General features: G+C 37.3%; 1 protein-coding gene and 1 long non-coding RNA gene across 8 annotated transcripts in view; one reads left to right on the top strand and one right to left on the bottom strand.

Moving 5' to 3' along the window:
* The window catches only part of LOC113956721, a 34,118-nt gene extending 30,867 nt beyond the window's left edge, over positions 1-3,251 (top strand). The window contains exon 6 of the long non-coding RNA XR_003530936.1: positions 1,815-3,251. This is a non-coding gene — a long non-coding RNA (uncharacterized LOC113956721). The remainder of the gene's footprint in view (positions 1-1,814) is intronic.
* DCAF6 (DDB1 and CUL4 associated factor 6) overlaps positions 1-22,071 on the bottom strand; it is an 81,572-nt gene that overhangs the window by 6,209 nt on the left and 53,292 nt on the right. For 4 of the 7 annotated variants that reach the window (XM_027663589.1, XM_027663588.1, XM_027663587.1 and 1 more), the window contains 6 exons: positions 19,678-19,783; positions 17,048-17,163; positions 16,178-16,261; positions 15,684-16,005; positions 10,789-10,830; positions 4,898-5,036 (listed from right to left, as the gene is read on the bottom strand). In XM_027663589.1, the coding sequence (XP_027519390.1) occupies positions 4,898-5,036; positions 10,789-10,830; positions 15,684-16,005; positions 16,178-16,261; positions 17,048-17,163; positions 19,678-19,783 (809 nt within the window). The remainder of the gene's footprint in view (positions 1-4,897; positions 5,037-10,788; positions 10,831-15,683; positions 16,006-16,177; positions 16,262-17,047; positions 17,164-19,677; positions 19,784-22,071) is intronic. The other 3 variants (XM_027663586.1, XM_027663590.1, XM_027663591.1) reach the window with 1 other exon arrangement.

Consider the following 22,071-nt stretch of genomic DNA (forward strand, 5'->3'; position numbering starts at 1 on the left):
GAAAAGAAAAGAAAAGAAAAGAAAAGAAAAGAAAAGAAAAGAAAAGAGAAAAAGAAAAAGAGAAAAAAAAAAGAAAAAGAAAAAGAAAAAGAAAAAAGAGTTAGGGCAGATTGAGCAGTTTGAAAATAAATGTCAGCTCTGCCACTTTCTAAAGTGACAGGAATGATACTGGAGACAGGGGTATGTGAAACAGTTTTCAGGAAGAGTTTGGTGAGTTAAAGTGTGTGACAGGCTAATCCCTGGGTGGATTTATGAAAACTGGATGGTGGGAGTTAACTGGGTCTGACAGATAAAAAAGGCTCATGAAATCAAACTTAAGGATTTTTTCCTCCTCCGCCCTCTATAATAAATAAGATAAAAACTAAGACCTCTTAACCCAATGCCAAAATTCAAGTTATGAAAATCACTGAACAATGAAGGCATCCAGGTTGAAGTGACCCTTCAGCTATTACAGTAACAGTAGATGAAAGCAGAAGCATCTCTCCCTGCAAGTGGAACCAATAATATCCCAGTTTTCATGACACAGCACACAGTTGTTCCTATCATTACTTTGTTGATGCATTTGAGCAAAATGTTTGGAATGATCTGGCTAACATTTGTCTCCTTATCAGAAGTGCCCCCATGATATCAGCAAAGAGTACATGGCCAACGAGGACTATTTATTATTTCAATTTTATTTTTTTTTTAAATGACACATATTGCTGGGTGCAAATTTAGAGAGTGAGGTAAAACTGATCTTGCAAAGGCAGTGAGTTGTTTGAGGACCCACAGTTCACACTGAAGGTCATTCCAGCACCTTGGGCCAGTTTATGGAATTTTACTTTGCACTGACTAGACTGGCAACGCACAAATTATATTAATTCTTAAATCACCTGTCAGAAATCATAATTGGGTGATATTTGGGTTTGGCCTACAGCTAAATCCTCTATAATGTTATTGTTAACGCAGTAGTTTGACCCTGGATTAGAATTGGCTGTAATTAAACATTCAAGGGAGGCTTCTCTGATTAGAGAACATTTGAAGAAGGAAATTGTAGAGCTCTGAGAATAACATGGTAATCATTTCTGCATGAAGGATGCACAAATTACTCGAGAGTGTTTCATAAACCAGAAAATCTGGGAGGCAATTGACAAACACAGAACTGTGATTTAAAGTGTGCTCATCTGTGAGTGAACACAACTGGGCTGGAGAAAGGTCCAAGGTCCTTGGGAAGGCTTCCAGAAAACCAGATCCCGGGGTTTTAGGAAACACTACACTCATGCTCCAGGCTACTATACTATATAATGATTTATTACATAATCTATTTCCCTTTCCTTTTGTGAAGGGCTCTTGAGCTCTGTAAGATATTCCTGGGCTCATCAGCCTGGTTGTTCTGGGCACACTTTTGCTGACAATGCTGTGATGGCCAGACTGTCTTGTCCCTTACTCTGAGAATTAAACAAAACAGAAGAGATAGTCAATGACAAGACAGCTAACTTGACATGTACTTGACTTGCAAAAGTCTTTGGGAGACAAGGGAGTCAATAAATCTACACTTTCCCCCCCCTTTGTTCCCATCTCTATCCCCAAAACGTGGCATTGCCATAGTATTATAAGAACAACATTATTATCTGATAATAACTTATAAATATGAGTTATACTTTGGTATGGATTCACACATTTATTATTTATACTAACTATACTATTTATATTTCTTAAATGTTATTTATAAGTAATCAATTGTGTAGTAAACATAGTATCTATTAATTGTGTATTTACTAACTGTGTATTTACTAACTGTGTATTTACTAATTGTGTATTTACTACTCCTTGAGAGTTTCAGAGATCTGCAGTCTCAGGAGTTTTGGGACTGACAGCAGCTGAAGCAGCCTCTGTGCCATGAAACAGAGCAGCATTAGAATGGAAATGATGGAAATTGCAAGCCAGGAAAAACGGTGGTAGTATCAGATATCCATTTCCTTGAAATATAATGTTGATACTATGCTACACCTGCTACTTTCAAGATTCCCTTATGATCACAGCCTGAAAGAATGTGGCTTATTCAATTTCTGAGCCAAAAAAAGCCACCCTAGAGTATTTTTTTCCAAGAAACAACTCTCAGGTTTGCTAAATGTAGAGTGATCTTTCCATGCCAAGGCCCCTCTTGCCCTCCCTTCCTAAAAAAGTTGTAACCCAAATGATGCCCAGCAATTAATCTGAACAAACAAAAATGGGTCATTTCCCTCACTAATAGTAACAATCTTCTTCAGAAATCACTTCTGTTTTTACTCAGAGCAGGACTTCAAAATAACCATTGTTGAATATATGCAACTGCGTCATGTGACGCAGTGAGAGGGTGGAGGGGGTGGCAGAGGGAGAGGGGACATTGCTTCAACAACAGCCAAAACACTCAGCCACGAGATGTGAGCTCTGAGCTCCACAACAGTCTCATGTCTGTGCAGGAGGAAGTGTTGAAGTGTTGTCTTGTGTGCAGGATTGTTGTTTGAAGAGTTCCCAGTGCCTCCTACAAACTCTTTAAATTGACACACACTGGGCAAGTTTACATTTCTGTGTGGACAGAAGTTCCCAGTGCAGCAGCTTTCAGAGTTCACACAGGTGAGTTCCAGTGTTCAAAGTCTACTTTGGTGTCTAAGAATAACACTGGCATAAGGGACAGAATTTTGCATTTGAGACTATTTACACAGGATTCTACTATGAATTATTTTCCAAGTAATGCCTTGTAATAAAGCTCTAAAGAAGGCAGTGCCTGTATCCTTATATTTCTTTTTGCAGTTTCCTCAGAAAATGCACTGAAGAAAAGGACAGGGACGTTGCCTTGCCCTGTGTTTTGCCTCAGCTATCTTGATACAGAATCACTAGTAAGTTGAATCCTTTATGCTGTTAAAAGTATGTACTTTATTTCCAGCACAAGTATATCCAGTTTTAAATTTCAGGCTTGGTAGATCTTTGTCTACAGAATATGTACCAGTGATTGCAGGCAGTGCAATAAAGTCATCCTGATGTCTAAAAATAGGCCAGAGAAACTGCATTCCTGAATTCTGTAGTGAATTCCAATATATCAACTTTTGGCAGCTTTTGTCTTATAGCTCCTCTTAGTACATATTTTCATTATCCTGTTACATCTAAATTATCCCCAATAATAAATAACTTTTTATTTTAATTTTCAGTTATGACCTCTTCCTGTTTAATTTGTATTCTTTTATGTAACTGCTGATTTTACCTTTCTAATATTAAAAAAAATCAATTTTAGCATCACAGAAATGAACAGAATTGAAATTCACATTTAAAAATTTTGGAGTTTTTTTCAAACTCATATACACACTTACTTCTAGTGTACGAATACACAACTTATCCCATTTATCCTTTACACTCAAATGCTCCATTGAAGAAAAGTTACTTTAAAGTCCACACTTTAAAAGGGGGACTCTGGACTTAGGAAAAGTGGATTAAAGGAAGAATGTCATATGTATAAAAAAATAAGATTATAGAAACATTCCAGCCCCACAAATGATGCAAGCAAAGATCAGTATAACAGTACTTATCTTTTGCTTTCTGACAATGCAAGAATTACACTTGAACATGCTTATTAAAAAAAATTTTAAGATTACCAAATTAAATTCTCAAAAGTAAGGAACTATCAGAATTATTCAGTTTGCCTGCATAATCTTAATTCACTATATATATTGGAAGGGAAATGTCATCAATCCTTGCCTTGCAGGAAAGAGGGGATCACTCAAAAGAATAAATCAAAATGGAGTTTGAGACCATAGAGACCAACAGGGAACATTACATTGTCTTTCGTTGTGTGTTCCTTGTCATAGGTGCTCATGTGAAACAAAAGCAAAAAGACCAACACACAACCCAAAGAAACTAAAGAACAAAATCTGGGAAATCATCTATATAATAACACATATGCAGATGGAGACTGAATTAAGACCCCTTAGATGAGCTCACCTTTAATGTCTCTGAACTACAAAGTGCTTCATGCTAGGACATTTAAATTAATGGGGGTTTAAGCAATTAAGATTGATTTCTGAAATACAGTGCAAAGCTCCTTGTCATTAATCGAAGTTTATTCTAAGCCCTGTTGCTTACATAGCCTGAAATATGCATTTATTGAAGCATTTTCCCCAGTGTAATCAAAGCTATTCATACAAACTCTAGAAAATCGCTTTCGGAGGTTGGGGGACTCGTCAGATCATCTGCAAAATAACACACCAGCTACTTCTACAGAACACCACCTAGTACTCAGAACTTCACAGCTTCAAATTACTGTAAAAAGCAAAACAAGAAATAGCAAGGAAAACTGCATTTGTTTTTCATGCACCATCGCTTTACAAACACAGTTAGTTGCATTTTTCTTTAAAACGCAGTACTTTGTATGAAAAAGACCAAGTATCTGGTAGCCAGGTTGTGATTTAATAACTGGCACTAGTTCCTTTTTTAAATTCAGAGATGTCAAGTCTCTTCAAAATTATGATTTAATTCTCACTTTCCCTTCCAAGCTGTTCAAAATTATTATTTAATCTTCGACTTTAAATAGCTTGGAAGGGAAAGTGAGGATTAAATCATAATTTGGAAGGTAGGCACGTTTTATACCATTTAAGATGACAGACAAAATAAAAAAGAAGTCAAGAAAAAATACCCAAAATTTCAAAGGAAGTCAAGAGGAGAGAGTCTTAAACTCAAGAACACTAAATGCTGAGCACAGTGACAGGAGTCACATTCATTGTAATTTTCATTTAGAGCAAATTATGTGCCTTATAAATGAATACAGAAGAAAAAGTGCTTGTAATGCACTGCAATATCCTTTTTTGGGAAGCACATCAATGGAGCAGCTACACTGATTCAGTCCCTAAAACCTGGACAGTTCCCAAAGGAGACAAAGCGTTTGTACCATTGTCCGGGAGTTCCGATGACCTTTATAAACCATCTTTATTAAAGGACGCCTGATGTTCAACGTTTCCAGTTCTTCCATCTCCTTCCTTTCTTTCCTCCTCCTGAAGAGCTCCTGGATTCGGGCGACAGCAGATCGTCTACAAAGTGCAGACAAAGAGAACAGCACTGAGAGTCCCCCCCTAAACACTGAGCTGGGCTATCGAAAAGGACTATAAAATAATAATTAGGCACTCAAACACATTCTCCATGAGTTTGAAACAGACATCAACATTATCCCAAATGTAAAATGACAGAGTTGAATTTTTTCCATCCTGGCTCAGAACAAGAATAGCATGCAAGGCAGTGGAATGTCAAGTGATGCCAGGTTTTATTCCCCCTCTGTAGAACAAACTTCAGCTGTTGGCAAAATTCACATGCTATTTTATTCTTCAGTGCTAGGGAAATCCCTCCACCCATGATGAGGTAGCAGAGTTCTGAAGTGAAAAACCTCTGCCAGAACAGAAGGTTTTAAATTTTAAAACATTGTTAAGGATCTAGTGAGCCTTCCAGAGTGATTTGTTTTTTCCATAAAATTTTGTTCAATGTATTTCTTCTCACTGTTTCTGTAGGAGAAGACTAAAGATTTAGGCAGCTTTTAAAAAGTTCCTACTGAGGCAAAAGATGGTTTGAGATCAATTATTGCAGCAGCTATCCCTTATGTTAGCAGCTAATATTTCCTAGAATGACAGAGGAAAACAAGCTAAATTACATATTTTGTTTTGTGAACGTTTAATTCCAGGAATCTATTTTTTGATTAATCTGTGAAAAGACCTTGGTGCCAAATTTTTCCTGTTTAGCTCTTTAGTTTGCAGATCCTCATAATTCCAGCTATAACCTGACATTCCAGCACCTGCACCTAGTTCTGTTCCTTCCATCATTCCTTGTCAGGGTTGCTAAGGGCTTTGAAGTCCAGAACACAATCCAAGGGGAACGTCACTCTCAAGATGGACCAGGTACAGATTTTAGCAGAATGCAAGGTGTCAAAATACTACAGGAATTTATATGATCCTAAAAAGTAAACCGAGCCAGAACAGAATATATTTGGAACCTGAGTATTCTGCTTCCAGAAAGTAACCTGAATTTGTTCACAGGTAATGTGGTCTAGTGTTTTAGTCATTGATCCTGGAGACTCCAGCAACAAGTCCTTTACTCCAGAAAAAAAACCCCACCAGATCTATCTCATCACTCATTTTCTCAGCCAGTGGTCTGCTTAGATTTTTGTTTAATATTTGCCACAGAAGAAAGCTGCACCAAAAAGTTAAAGTGAAGTGTTATCCTACGGCCAGGCAAAGAAGGAAAATGAATGCAGGTAATGAGTCATTAATACAGATTTATTATGAAAACAAACAAACCACAAATTGTCATACAAAGACAGATAATACAGCTAAGCTTTTAAAATAAATTTTAATACTTTTTTTTAATAGCAACTAGAAGAGATTTGAAAGCACTAACCAATAGATCCACTTAACACTGTGCTATTTATTATAATATATTTCTTAGATGTTTGCCTAGCAAACAGTCCCAGGGAAAATAGACTGCTGCTACTTCCTTGGTGAGAGTTTTCTATTCCCTCAAAATCTCCTGTCTAGGAAATTTTCTGGTTCCTCCTTCTTATACTACACTAAATAAACACATTGTATTTTTTAGTCCTTATAATACAGAGAGTTTCAACTTCAATAGATTTAAGAAGAGGGTTCTTCACAACATCTTCATACAATAGAGGGGGGGGAAAAAAGAAGCCTATGTTCTTTATCTACCATGCTTTAAAGATCAGAGAATATTCTCCTCACCAGTTTACTTCTACATGAAGGAAAAAGGGTGGCATGTACATTATAGGCTACATCAAACACTTACAGAAACTTCAAACCATTATTTGTGCATATTTGGGTTTGTATTTGCTTTTAAAAAGAGATGGGTTCTGTGTGAGAAAGTAAAAGCAAGAATCACGTAATAACTGCTCTGCTACCAATCCCATCAGTGATCCCACGGCTTTGGAAAGGGCACATACAGCTCTTCAGCACAGTGAGACCCTTTGTGATTGCTATTTGTATTTTTGCTGTATTTATCCACATTAATTAATTAAAGATGTGCAGTGAAAAAGCTGAGAAGTTAAACATCATTAGGACTGACAAAGCAGTAGACTTGGCCAGCTCTTTCAGAAGGGTGACTTGCTGGATAGCAGTAACAAGTCTTGGGATTAGAAGATGGTATTAAAGTAACTAACTGGTAAGACAGAGTAGTTTCTTGCTCATTTTTTCATCTAAACATCTCTAGAAAAATTAATCTCCTCCTCTAAATTCCCCTAGGCTTGAATATGCAGACATTTCAAAAAAACCCTCAATACTACTCAGCATTCCAAATCACACATTTTTAAATAAAAGCTGAAGCACAGAAGTAACTTTTTGTAAAAGCTGTCTTCCAACTAAATTGAGCTCTGAATTTAAAATCCTGATTTTGGGCCTTATTGTAAAATGCCTGACTGGATTTACATTTATTTGTCTTGTAAAGGGGATGATTACCTTCAACAGGGAGAATGCAGCCAAGCACACGCGGCTTTAACTGTGAGACTGTTGTATGGAGCCCTCTAACAACATACTGCAAAAAGCAGACACCTGGCAGAGGCAAGCCTGCTCCAGAAAAGATAAATATGAGCCCAATCTCATGGCTTTTCAGAACAAAGAACATTACAGGAAAAAGGATTCCCCCTGAGAGGTATTACTTTTTCATGACTACAGATTTTCTATACATTTTTTTTTTTGTCGCGCGCACGGAAAATGTTGAAAATCCAGCATATCTGTTTCCATGGTGTTTTAATTTTCATTTGTATTTGTGGTAAGCAATTCCTGTCTGTGCCAACATGAATTTAGATAGCAGCCTAGTCACTTGGAGCATCAATGGATACAGAAGCGTGCTGTGCAATTTGTTCTGTCCTGGAGTTCAGCTCAAGCTAAGCCTGACCGGGAGCTGCTGCTTCCCTTCCAAACTGTGTGCTCTTCCAAGCACAAAATGTCAGACAAGGAAGTTTATGCACAGCCAGCTCCATCAATGGATACAGCTGTAGTATGTGTTCACTGCTTTTCCCCTTATGATCAGCCAGGTTTGAAGTCTTCAAAGTCAATTGCAAATATTAATTATCAAAAGCCCATTTAAATGAAGCCCAAGATGAGGGGAATAGGGATTTAGAAGTGAAGCCGTTATTTTTTTTCAGGTAAACATAGGTTACAAACAACAACAACAGCAACAAAAACCCCACAAAAATCTTGTGATGCAGACTGATGCACAGCTATATATGGAGAGAAACGGAAGTTAAGCCCTAAAGTAACTAAATTGTCACATAGGGTATTTTCTGTACATTTAGGACTTCTGAAGTGTAATGAGGATATTTTTTTATACAAAAATCTGTACAATTTGCACAGTTAAATAACTAGCTTGTTAAAGGACAATAATGCAGTGGCTGCCATAAAATTAATCTGGTACTCCAGATAATCCTGCTTCTTCCAAACCCCATTATCCCAGACCGACCATCCCCTGAGCTGGGCTGCAGAGCTGGATGCAAGGCTCACGTCCACCTGCTTCCTTCTCCCATCCCTCTTGTCTCAGCTCTGCATTGAGTGCTGAGCTCAGTATTGATTCCTCCAGTATTAAGGCTTTTTGCCACTTCTGAAGTTTCCACATTTACTTTCACACAGACAAACTGTCTTTTTCCTGGCAGGTTGCTTTGGCTTGGAGGGACCTTAAAGATTACCTGGTTCCAATGCCCTGCCAGGGGCAGGGACACCTCCCACCAGACCAGTGCCTACCACAAGCCCTGGTTCCTTCTCCTGTGCTCTTTCAAGATATTATTTTTTTCCCATGCTGTTGCCATCTTCTTGTTTGAACTATTTTCCCTGTCCAAAACAATTGCAGGGAACATGAGGCTTATATCCATTAATTTAGATCCTACTTCTCCAATGCCTTTTGTTCATTTGGACAACACTCTCAGGCACAGGGTGTGATACCTGGGCTTGCCCTGTGCAGGGCCAGGAGTTGGACTCAATAATCCTTGTGGGTCCTTCCAACTCAGTATATTCCGTGTTTCTAATAATATTTTGTGAGTGTGTGTGTGTATCTAGACCAGTACAGCAAACCCTTAATCAAGCACTGCCTTTTCTTTGTTGATCTTGTAAAGGAATCCACTTGCCAGGTCCCATGCTCCTGCCCAAGAATTCCAAAGGCTTGTTGTAACAAGCTGGCTATCATCACCAAAGTCAAATCTGGCTCAGGAAGATGACTAATTAATGAGCCATTGTCCTGGTCTGCACCCCAACCCATGGCTTCTCTTGCAAATTTTCTCCCTCCCTGGGGGAGAGTGATCCTGGAGCTGTGTGGGGCTGAGCTGCCTGCTGCAGTTAACCCACAACCACCATATTAAAATAGATCCCTCTTCTAAATACCAAGACTTTATCATATTTCTGGTATTAATTACCAAATAACCATCTTCTTTTAGAAGCCTCTGAACCTACGGAAGAGATTTACTACTGCTGTCAAATTTCAAGCGTTGAGATAATTCAAAAACAAAGGCAAACCCATCATGTTAACAGTACATTGACAGTAACCTAAAGCCCAAGTTATTTCACTGCTGATCATATAAAAAGAAATGTTTACTGTCACTCACTCCTAGATCATTTCCCAGCCTTCAAACACAATCAATGTTTCAATTATTCTCAGCTCCAAAACATTTTTAAGTTTTCACCTGATATGCTGCCAAATGACAATGAAAATTAGAAAGGAAAAAAAAAAACACCGATAAAAAAATTGTATGCTGGATGGATCATTCACTTTATATTAAATTCACAGCAATATGAAATAAATGTCCCCCTGGGCTGTGCTGAAGAGCTGAAGAACTCCATGGTAAGCATGTTTAACGAATGCTTATTGTGAAATTTAAAGTACAAAAAGTCCACAGATTCCTGAACCTCTAAGAAAGTTGACGAGTTAAATCCAGGTATTCCAATTGCAGCTGAGACGGAAATATAAGACAAAGAATTACACATCTGCACTAATTTCCCGTAGGCATTTAAAATATAGGACTCAAGGTAAGTCTTCATGAAGCACATCCTGAGTCTTTGCCCTTCCAGCCACACAAGGCCAAGATGTTAATTCTCATCAGTGGAGTGACTCTGTGCCATTTCCCCTGTATATGGCCTTGGACTTCAATCACAGTAGAGTTTCTCCCTCTTATGGCATGTGGCCAAACACAATTACCCAAATTGCCTTATATGTTCTCACAGCTTCACTCAAGTATTTCAGTGAAGAATATGAGATCAAGTGACTTTTTCATTTAACTTCATTAAAAGAAGTACAGTCTAAGATCCCACATGTGTCTTGCTCGATATGGATTGCCAAATACAGCTCTAATAATTATGCTCAGTTCCATAACCTTGTTCAGACAAATATAAATAGTCTTTGATACATGTATTTTTATAGTTTTGCCTAGAACTGGATGTTCTCTACTACCAGACAAAGCAACTCAGCAGTGGCACATGCAAATATAACTCGTTCCTCAGCAGCTACATTTAAAAAAAAAAAAAAAGTATTTCTTTTCACAAACTACACACTTTTCAAACTCCATTAATTTCTATGGCACACAGTAAACAGGTTAATAGGTTGTTAAATGTATACACTGCCATTTCTTTTCAAGTCCCATGCAACACATGCAGCTAAATATAACTCAAGCAATATGCTCTGTAATTCATAGCAATTGAAGTATAGCAATTCTTAAAATGCCAGTTAGATAAGAAAAACAAGAACCTGAGAAATCCAATATATGGCAATAAAAAGGAGGGGGGGAGGAATAAAATAATTAATTACCTCATTATTCTATCACCTATCGCTGTTCCTCTGATATTATATCTAGTAAAGGGAATAACAACTGAAGTCATTCAAAAATGCTGGGTATCATGTTTTTAAAGGTTAACATCTATTACAAAATGTGCTCTATGTATTCCAGCTGAGAACATTCCTTCTCAGGGTGTCAATATATAAGACTACTTTGATTTCAGCAAAAATATTCAGATGACATAACAGTACACAAAGTTGATCTTATAAGATACAGTAATTCTTCATAGATCACAGCAGACGTGGAAGCAGCTGCATAATCATTTCCTTTTTACATTCATATTTCTTTAAATTTGAACCTGCTAGTAGTAACATTTTCCAGGCTTAGCCTCTGCTCACAGATCAGCTTCTGTCAAAGTCCAAACAAAATTAATTCAGTTGTTTATGTAGAAAAGCAGCCCCCAGAGGGCTTTTTTGAGTAATCTGTGAAAATTAAGATCAATCTATTAAAAACTGCACTCTGGACATGAAGAACATACATTTTGCTTAGATTTTTTTCCCCCTCCCACATATTACAATGTACAGTGCTAAGGCAAGCCATGCTCCCTATCTCTGTTCCAAACTCAACTTGCTGGACTCAGTAAGTTTTAAACAAGATATGCTTTGTGCAGACCTGCACATATTTGTAATTTATACATATCCTCAGATTTGTAAGAGAAGGGATCTTTTCCTCTGTGTTCCCCAAAATGTAGAGAAGGTTATTTTCTCTGATGAGTATCTGGCAAAACTATTTGGCTGTACAAAACAGGTTTCTTTTTTTATTTTTATTTATTTCAAAATATTCTGTGCATTTCCTTACATAATTTCTTAAAAAAAACATGTTCTGACTAGCCCAGTGATGTGAAAAAACGAAATAACTATTTAGCTTATTTTAGTCACCTGTGAAGGCCATTCCTGTAGTGATGCTCTAGAAATGCTACTGAAAAAAATCAGATGCCACATTCTCAGTTATTTCTTTTAAAGAAATGTCCTTAGGTGTCAAAACTATTCCCAGCTGATTCTTAGTCAACATGCAGCTGACTTAGCCAACCAACCAAAGGACCATGATATTTCTACACATTTTGTTGATAGTATTTAAGTCCTTTTCAAAATACTAAAGCAGCTGCAAACCTTGCACAATCTTTCCTGATAGTTCAGTTTCAGGTGAGTTGGTGAGAAACCATCTATCCTCACTGTGTTTTGAGATTTATGAGCACCCCCAAAAAGATATTATGTGCCTTGTATCTATTTTTAGATTATTTAAAGAGAGAAAAAGATCAAATCCTCAGCTTGAGAACATTAAAAGTTGGATTTGTACCCGAATAAAATTCAAATAATGGAAGCCTTGTAAACATTAGATATGCAAAATGGACAACATTCTGCTTATAAATCTGAAATCTACATCCACCTTACTAAAAATAAAGTGAGACCAGCAGCACTGATGCAGCAGGAAGTTGTCAGTTTATTTAACTGCAGGTACTGCCAACAGAGCAACCAGAAGGATATTTCTGCCACTTCCTTTTTTTAAGAGGAAGCTAAAGATCATAATTTCAGAGTAGAGAATAAGAAGTTTGCCCTTCATTTCTCAGTGGAGAAAGTTGTACTTTACAGTGAGGAAGTGACTCTGAGAGTTTCCTTTATCTTAATTTCTCCAACTGTGGAGTTTCTCCTCAATGTAAACAAGAGCTATTGGGTTAATAAGAAAACACAGCCTAAAGAAAAATAAATTGGTTGCAGCAAAAGGAAAGTAATGTTACATACTGGAAGAGGTTTATTAGTCAAACAGTTTTTAGAATTGTTTCAGAAGGCTGCGGCCTCTTTTTTACTTTTTTGTCCTGTAGAAAAATTAAACATTTTTTTTTCCACTGTATAAAATATGTTCACAAAAGGTAGATTATTGCAGGCCAGTACTATAACCTTCTCCGGAAAGAGAAAATAAAACAAAACCACAAAGGAAAAAGCCCAAAGCAGCATCCCCCTAGATATTCTAGAGAGAGAAAAATCTACTTTATTACTCATATATTAAAAGCGTTAATTATCTTATAGGATGACACATTGGAAACTAAATTATTAGGTAAACTTGAGAAAATGAGATTTAGTAAAGGAATTGTTAGGTAACACAATTTACTAAGTGAGAAAAGAGAAAACATAAGCCTATAGAAAGCACACTGGTGGAGTTAAGCACCAGTCTTGCAGGCAGTTTTGTTTAATATATTGCTAATAGTCTTTGAGCAGGATGTAGGAATGTATTCATGCAGGACGTGAGGTTGGGGAGCTTTATCAATGTAGAGGGGACTGAAGGACCTTGAGAAAAAGAGGTGGGTGGAAAATCAGTAGTATAAGGTTGAGTTATACAGTTCTGAGCTTCCTGCTGGTGAAAGATAACACACATTAATTAGAAATGACAAAGTGGGAAAGACTGCAGTGCACTAATTGAGCTCATGTGTGACCACGGGCCACCACTGAGACAGCCCTAAGCAAAGAGGGGAGAAGGATGTAACTGCAGCTCACTCGTGTCTCAGAGAATCCTCTCTAGACCAAGGGTAACACAGAATTAATCCCAGCAGAATCCAAACAGTGCTGGTCTACCATATTCAGGAAAGATGTGAAACAGGGAGGAGAGCTGACAGGAACCAGCAGGATGGCAGGAAACCCACAGATTTTTACTGCTAAGAGTGAGAAAAACTTGGCACTCTTAAGTCTAATGAGACAAAAGCTGAAAATGGACAGGATGAACATCATTCAAATGATAAGCACTGGGCGTGAAAAATTATTTCAATCCAAACAGTATGTTAGCACCGAACAAAATGACTTATTTTAGTTAATTTATGCCCATCACAGCAGCAATGTTTTGAGTTGGCTTCCTACTTGTTAAGGAGCCAGGGGGGTTTTATGTAATTCTGATCAGTTTGTGAAAGGGATTATAGGCTATAACATCGTAGTAGTAGAGAGGACTTCCAGCTCCTTTCACTCTGTTTCATATGAGATATAAGTACTCAGAGGGCTTATAGCCAGCCCTTAAGACCACCAGTGTCTGCTTTCTCTGTGGAAATCCAAATTCCTCTGAGCACACACAGGATGTCTTACTTTTCCTCAGTATCTCAGAGGGCATAGGAGGGAATGTAATGCTTGGAAGTTAAACTAGAAAACCTCACTGCTTGCACACACACAAAAGCAGAACAATATGAATTGGTCAGGTATTAAAGCTGAGTGGTGGAAACCTGCAGGCAATCCTAAACCAACATTGACTAAAAAACTACTTTTTTTTCAGATTTTATCTGGGGAAAGAATAAGTGAGCAGAAGGCTGCATAGAGAATTTTAATTATACCATTCATTTAGTTGAATGCTCTTTCCTATATGATGAATTTAAACTGCTACAGGAAGAAACCTCCCTGCACACAAAGAAGTGTGTCAGATGAATTGCAACTTCATTTAAGATGTCCCCACTAGTGGGAAATTGTAACTGCTCTATGATACCTGGAAGTGTCATTCTTATCACATTACTACAAAAACTATTACATTGTAGAGGCAACGTGGTGCATGGAGAGAAGCTCTAACTCCTGCTCAGAAATGGAAATGGGATTTAAATTGCAGGGCTTTTCACAGCTTGCTCTTCAATCACTGAATCATAATGAACGTTGGCTCTGCAGTGGAAAATATTTCTGCCATTTGATATTTATCTCCAGTTACTTGGCATTGCATGGGAAGCCAATGGATTAAGACAGAGTCTGTATATATTGGCTTCTTCATAAAAACTGTCCTTCAGTGAGCACAATTGCTCGTGCTTCGTAATAAACAACCACTGACTGTTCTTTCTGTCACTGCTGACAGTGTGGTGGCTTACAACTTTGAACTGCAAATTATTCAAAACCTTTTCTGTACACAACTATTAAATTCTTCCTGATTTCCTAATGAATACATGTTGTAAATTTCTGGAAAGAATTTGCATTGCCAGCATAAGGAATTAGTAGCAAGATGATGCTGCCTTTGAACAGGACAGGAGTAAAGCTAAGGAACCTGACACCAGGTTATATCTGAAACTAGTAAAAAAGGTATTGTCTTATGTCACACAATAAAGATGTTGCTTAAATAATTATTACAGCTTTTAAAAAGTCCAAGAATTGAAATTAGTGAACAGAGGTGTTAAACCAACAATGCCAAACGGGGGGCTAAGTTTACTGAATGATTAAACAAGTATGTAGAGCTGCTTATATTTTTTTACAAAACCACAAAGCTTACTAGGTACGTCTTTTAAAAAAGCACAAAGCTTACTAAATGCCTTTTATTAATAACAACTAGTAGTCTACTTTTTTTTTTTACTGGCATACACACTAACATTCAATGTCAGACAAAAGTAAAAGGATTACAGTTTCTCTTTCAGAGAAAAAGTAGAGTGAAAAATTGAACACACCAGTTTTAATTTATGTACTACAAACACAGCATTGCTGAACAACAGCAGTTAAAAGCTCTTGCTTTGCCAAAGTAAGAACATCTAAAGTATAGCTGAAAGAAAATGTAAGTCCCTGTACCCTGTATACAAATTTATGAACTTTCTATACTTATGACTACAGGGAGAGCAATAAAAAATTAACTGTGAATATTTAGCACTGAGGTATTCAGCAGTCAAGAAATAACCACAAAGAGCATTAGATCTGTAAGAGCCTGTTGGGGTAGGAGGGAAATTATAGCTATACATGTCTTATATACAGGCAAATTAGACTCAGCCATCAAGCTCTTGGCTATTTTAATTAATGATATGAGGCATGAGCTTCTAGATCTTTCATTCGAACAAATAAACAAAACAAATAATTTAAAAAATTAAAAAAAACCCCAAACAAACATAAAAAGCCTTTTGCCAAGCAACAGCAGAGCTCAGTGTTCCCCTCACCTGTGTCCTGGTCCTCCTCGATACCTCGCCCCTGGGATCAGAACAGGATCATCGTCACTGTCATCGGTTTCTTGGAGAGCTGAGGTCCTGGTGGAGGACTCCTCTGGAGTTGCAAGCCCTGAGGGTTCTGGGTGTGACTGAGGTTCATCACTTGCAGCAAGCAAGTTGGCAGTGGATTCAGTACTTTGATTTGAAGTGTCTTGGTTCACACTCCTTTCACTGGAGGCTTCTTCCTCCAAATTCCCAGAGGCAGCGTCAGCATCGGGGCCATTTTTTTCTGGTTGAGTTCCAGAATGCTCAGGACCAGGTTTATCTGATACAGCTAACAGAAAATGTTGGGGAAAAGAAATCCACCATTAATGACTATAGTCTATTTTAGAAGACATCAGAAACAGTCACAGAATTTAAATTATGCATACTGAATTCTTATCAAAAATTTAGATTTTCATTCTCTACTTCTTCCTATAACTATTTGAAAGAGTACAGATACATACTTGCTTCTGTTGTCTCTACAGCTTCATCTGTAGTTTTCAGTTCTTCAGCACTCACATCTTCCTTGTGAGATTCATCAGGAACTCCTGAATTAAACAACTTAATAGTCAATCACATGATTTCATTTGGAGTCTAAATGACACCAGCATTCCCAGGTCAAACCAACCAAAACAATGCTCTCAAAGTCCATGTGTCACTTTACTGAAATCTCAGATACCAGTCACATAAAAGTCAATATATATAAACCTATCCAGTTGACCAGGTCAAGCAACTAACAAAGAAAAACTATTTCTTTCTTGTTCCTTAATATACTTGACATCCTATGAGAACTTTAGCTGCAAAAATAGCATTAATACTCTTGATACAGATGATCACTTACTGAAAGCTATTATTTCTGAAGACAAATTAAGTCATCCCTCTCTTAAAAGGAATTATTTTTTTTAAACATTTCTCTGGAACCAGTCATTTGACTTGACTGCCCTTTTGGCAATGAATTGAGCAAGACAGCCCCACGTTAACAAAATCCAGTAAGAGGTTGAAATAAATGTAACAAAACACTGAGCACTCGTTTATGATTGCAAAGTGCAGTTGTCCTATCTTTTGATACAAGTTGTGCCACAGTATGCCCTTAAGGAAAAAGAACAATGGTTTTAGAACTCAAGACAGGATAAGTTAATTTTGTTTCTGTTTACTTGCAACCATCTCAGGTTGGTGTCTTTTTCTCTCCTAAAAAACTCATGCTCTGTGATGGCTCCATTCTGCCTTCACATGCAGAAGGAGGCTGTGAGGCTCCCATTGTGTGCACTGATAGTCATGAACACACAAGAGCAGAATCTTTGCCTTGGTAATATAGAAATAATGCTGGATCTTACTTCCTTCTTCACCTTCAGGCCCCGACTCGTCCAAAGCTTTTGTTTTTACAGAGTCTTCTTGGCCTTCGGTTTTGCAGTGAGTTCCACTCCCTCTTGAGCTCGAATTTGTGCTGCTCCTGTCAACATACACGTGAAAGGAAAATAATTTACAATCATGTAAATAGAGAAGATCCTTGCAAAGCACTGCCTGACACCATTGTCCTTCTCACTGCAGTCCCACTGTTCTATAACTCCTGGCAGCAGCTACAACCATCAACCTCCGCAGCAATTCCAAAATTCTCTTTTATTATGTCCATTGCCTCTCATCCCACACTATTCCCCCTGCATCACAGAACCCCGTTCTCTCCTTCCTACCTTTTTTTTTAACCTTCAAAGAATTTATTCATTGCTTTCCCAAATACTGTGGGAACTCAAAAGCATTCAGTCTTTTTCACTATTTGCACATTTTTTACACGTATAAATATTCAGAGGTCTTATTAGAGGTATGACAAGCTATCAGCTGAGCACTAATAAATAACCTTATCCCATTCAATTAAAAAATTTGATTCAGATAAAATTCTCCAGGCCCTTCACCCTTAGTTATAATTTCTGTACCTTTTGAGGTGTGGACTTTCAGTTCTCAAAGTTTTGTTATTTCTCAGGATTTATTATAAGCTGGTATTTGACATTTACTCCCCATTCATATTTAGATAACTACTGTGGAACACCAACTTCTGTTTACAATAAGGAAAATGATTCCTCTGGAAATACGTAAAATGCTGTCCTGAATGTCATCAAAACTAATGTTTTCAGACTTTCTAGCAAAGATCTTCTTTTAGGAAATGCAAAGTCTTGTTGCTGAGCTCTCTCAGTCTCTCCTGTCCCAATTCTGTGATGTGGCCTCAAACTTATGCAAATCACTGGGCAAAAGCAGAAAACAATTATAAACATGATTCTCAGGAATTTAGACTGACTCTTTACAAATATCTTCTTACCTGTGTAGGTTATTATTAAATATTTCATATGCTACATTGCTAGAAGCAGCACAAACCATGCTTAGTCTAAATTCTTGAGAATCTAGGACTTGAGAATCAGTGCTTTTATTTTTTAAATTAAATGAGAGCTTTGACTCATCTTGATGAGCAATATTCTTTGCTCATTCACGTCATTGCTGTACTGAATTTGCAGAACATAGGGAAGTTTTTGCTAGTCCTTTTAGTATTTCTTCTAAATCGAGGATTTTCAGCATCGTTTCTGAATGACCAGACAAGAAGGGTACTGCTAGACACCAAATTGAGCATTTTTACTATTTCATGCCTCATTTATAAACCTAATCATGGTCTAAACACTAAGATTTTTTTAACTCTTAGTAATCTACTTTCTAGCCCAATGCTCAATTCGCATTCACTTATTACCCTGCTTTAATTTTGACTTCAATGTGATTTTTCACCCCACCAGTTACATGAAGAGGATGTTTTTGAGAGAGCAAAATAACCCCCTATGCTTTCACTACATTAAGCCCTGCTGTCTGCTTCCATAGCAGGTTTTTCCTTTCCCCAGTTCTCCACACAACCCTTCTTTGAACCTCTGCCAACACCACCCACCACCAAAGCTGCATTAAGTTCTCTGACCACCACGTTCAGTTTCTTTATTGATTTCTCTCGTGAAATCCATCTATCCTAAAGCATTACACAAATATGGCTACAAAACCAAATGCAGAATTACTTAAAAGCATTACAGCAGAACTAATTTTTTCAAAGCTTGATGGATTTGGACTCTAAATAGAGCATTTCAGATTCACACAGGCAAAATCTTCGTTCTTATGAATCACTGTCTGAAGTTTCCAAACTGCTGTGATCAAAGTGTATATTTTATGTCTAAAGCCACAGCACTTAAGAGTAGCTAAATATGTTTGGGTTTGGGGTTTTTTTCCCCCCTCTCAATAACAAATGCCAGCAAGCGTTTCTACTTACTGTCTTCTACAATAATTTTGAAAACATAAGCAGAGGAATAGAAGTAAGATGAAATAAAGTAAGGATTGTGGTTATTTTGGGAGATCCTGAGATGCTCTGCTGATAGACTGATACAAAACCAAGTAAGTCAGGCCATTAGACAGTGCATTTATTATCTGAAAAGGATGTCATCACTGTAATATCTAAGCAGTCCACAAAGTTGGTATCTTAATCTTATGCATTCATCAACACTCCTAAGACACAGAAATACTAATTTCAGTGTTTTCAACTCAGGAATTGGGCCACAGAAAGACTAGTTTGCAGAATATCATGTGAGAAGTCTGGTAGACCAGAGAATTAAAACATAAGCACCATCCTGTACTGCCCTGTATTACCCTGCTTTATAAGACACTGATTTTATACCAGGTTTGATGAAAACAGCACATTTCAAATTATGTTTGCATTAAAGAGATTCACAGTAAATACACACAAATAAAAAACCCCTCTTGTACAAATTTGATGGTAAAGTATGGCTGTCTTATGTTCTGAATGCATTATGGACTACAGCCATTTCATTTGTCTATACACACCTAAAACCAGACATAAATCATATGGAAAATAATTTACCTACAGCTGTGCCTGACAAGTATTATTGATGTGCTGCTCATGAACCACTCAAAACCAAAATGAACTTCTTACCACTCGTCAGTGAAGTCCAGTTTTATTGTGCTTGTTGTTGTTCCTTCTGTGCTGTAGTGCAAACTCAACACTGGTTCACCTGTTCCTGCTCGTGGTTTATCACTCTCTGTAAATATGGGGTTGATAAAGTTTGAAGGGGAATTAGTGACATACACGAAGTTGTTCTAATTCTGAAGGTTCATTTAGTTATCCTAGCAAAGCCAAATGTAGCAGTAACATGTATAGTATCAGTTTAAGGTCTCTTACAGGCCAAGCAAAAAGTTAAAAAGTTTCAGAGTGAACACACCGAATTTGCAATGCTTGAGAAACGGTCTAAAATTATTTCTAATTATAAGAGCAAACAAAGGAGATGCTGTCCTTCAACATGCAAGTAAATAAAATTGCAGATAGGTATGTGTACACACAATCTAATCATTAATAAGCAGATCCCTTTTCTAATAAATATATTAATAAGAAGGCTATAAATTAAGTGGTGTTCAGTCCTTTTGCCTCAGTAAATACACAGAAAAAAAGATGATGAGATCTAGACACAATCAGCAGTCTAGAAAAATCACCATCCCCTTTACTTTGCTGCCTACTTAGAAACCAGAAAACTACCAATACCCTTAGATCTGCTGTAAATTGTCAGCCAGTTGTCATAAAACACTGTAAATTCATGTTCCAAGAGCTTCATGTTTAAAAAAAAACCCTTTCATATTATAATAACTGCAAGCAGAAGGGGAGCACTGGCAAAACAAACTGTGCACGATGTCCAAAAGCTACAGAAGTGAATCACATTGAAACCACAGCAAGTCCATGAGTCCTCTGCTGCATGTGAGCATGTAAGTCTTGCTTCTCATGAATATTGAGCTTTTTATTTGGACAAAACCATCTCATATTTTCCTATAGAATATAGAAATTTGACTATAAATATACTTGCAGTATTGGCAGCACTCTGACAAGTGTAATAAAGTAACAGCTTCAGATCATCTTTGTGTAAATCCATTAAAACCTAACATTTGATTTGAACACAAACCTACAAATTTCCCCACTAAAAAGGCCATTATCATACCAGTAATGGCTGCAATACTGCCACGGGATATTTATTTTAGAAGATGCAATTAAATTATAGTAACTGTGAAATAGCAAATAAGAATTTAACCTAACAATCAATGCTCATATTTTTAAACTGCTGACAAGCAGAAGCCCACTCACAGGATCAGAGCTGTGATCAACTGTGCCAAAGAACTTTAAATACTTATGTCTATGTTCTGAAGAGAAATTAAAAAACCCCAAACCATACCACAAAAACCCTGAAAGAAAAAATAAAATATTTTTATGTGAAAGGGAATTAACCAATTACAGCCATGATCCTAATTGTGCACATGGTATGGGCCTCATCCTGTGCAAAGAAAAGTTCATAGTCCTTCTAAAATAAAGATTCCAGTTACACTCTTGTCAGAGTGGATAAAACTGATCAAAAGCAGTGTCTCCAATCCCTGAAATAAAGTAAGAAAAAAATCTAAGAAAATATTTTATAGTTCTACATAGATAGTTTGAACAAAAATGACATGTTCTTTCTTAACTAAACAGGTGTTTTCTCCATTTTTTGACAACCTATGAGCAAACATCTCCTTGTATAAAAGTCTGGTCAAACCCCTAAGTACAAATACTGATCCTTCCAATCACTGCATAAGTCAACAGGAGCTGACACTGAAAGAGTCAAAAGAGACAGAGCTGGGAAATTCTTTAGCTCCCTTTAAATAGGTACAGACAAGACCTATCTTGGAATTGGGAACCCAGATAAAGAAAGACCACTCAGGGCTGTGAACAGTCCAAGACAAGCACCAAACAATGTCTGTGCTGTGCAACGTTTGCTTCAGCACAAACCCAGTTCATATCACCAACCACAGTAACCAAACATTGCTACCCAAAAATAACCTAACGTGTTATAAAGCTCAGACAACATTATCATTACAGTGCTTTCCTCTCTCAAAATCTCAACACCTGAAAATTTAACCAAGATGCATAAAGGCTGTCCTGTGCCTACACTTACCCTGGAAGCAATGCTGATATTTGTTCACACCCAAACAGGTGGAAGATTTGCTGCAGACTTATCCAAAGTGGGCACTGACTGAGAAATTATTTTTACAAATTTCTGGAAACAGAGAGCTGTTAAAATATATTGGGCAATAGAGTTTTCTTACACCTACAACAACATGAGCTACAATTGGGACTGGGTCAGTTTTTTCTTGAAGGTAGCTTTAGGGCATAACATAGACACTAATAAGGACAAGAAACATTTTAAAAGACAGATGAGACAACAATCTGGCAATAAACTGCACAGAATTAGTTGTGTTGTTCAGTATTTTGTATAAAGCTTACACTGCTTATGAAAGCTGAATGGGAGCCTCT

Source organism: Corapipo altera, unplaced genomic scaffold (assembly GCF_003945725.1).
Source record: "Corapipo altera isolate COAL_440 unplaced genomic scaffold, ASM394572v1 165, whole genome shotgun sequence".
Taxonomy (NCBI): domain Eukaryota; kingdom Metazoa; phylum Chordata; class Aves; order Passeriformes; family Pipridae; genus Corapipo; species Corapipo altera.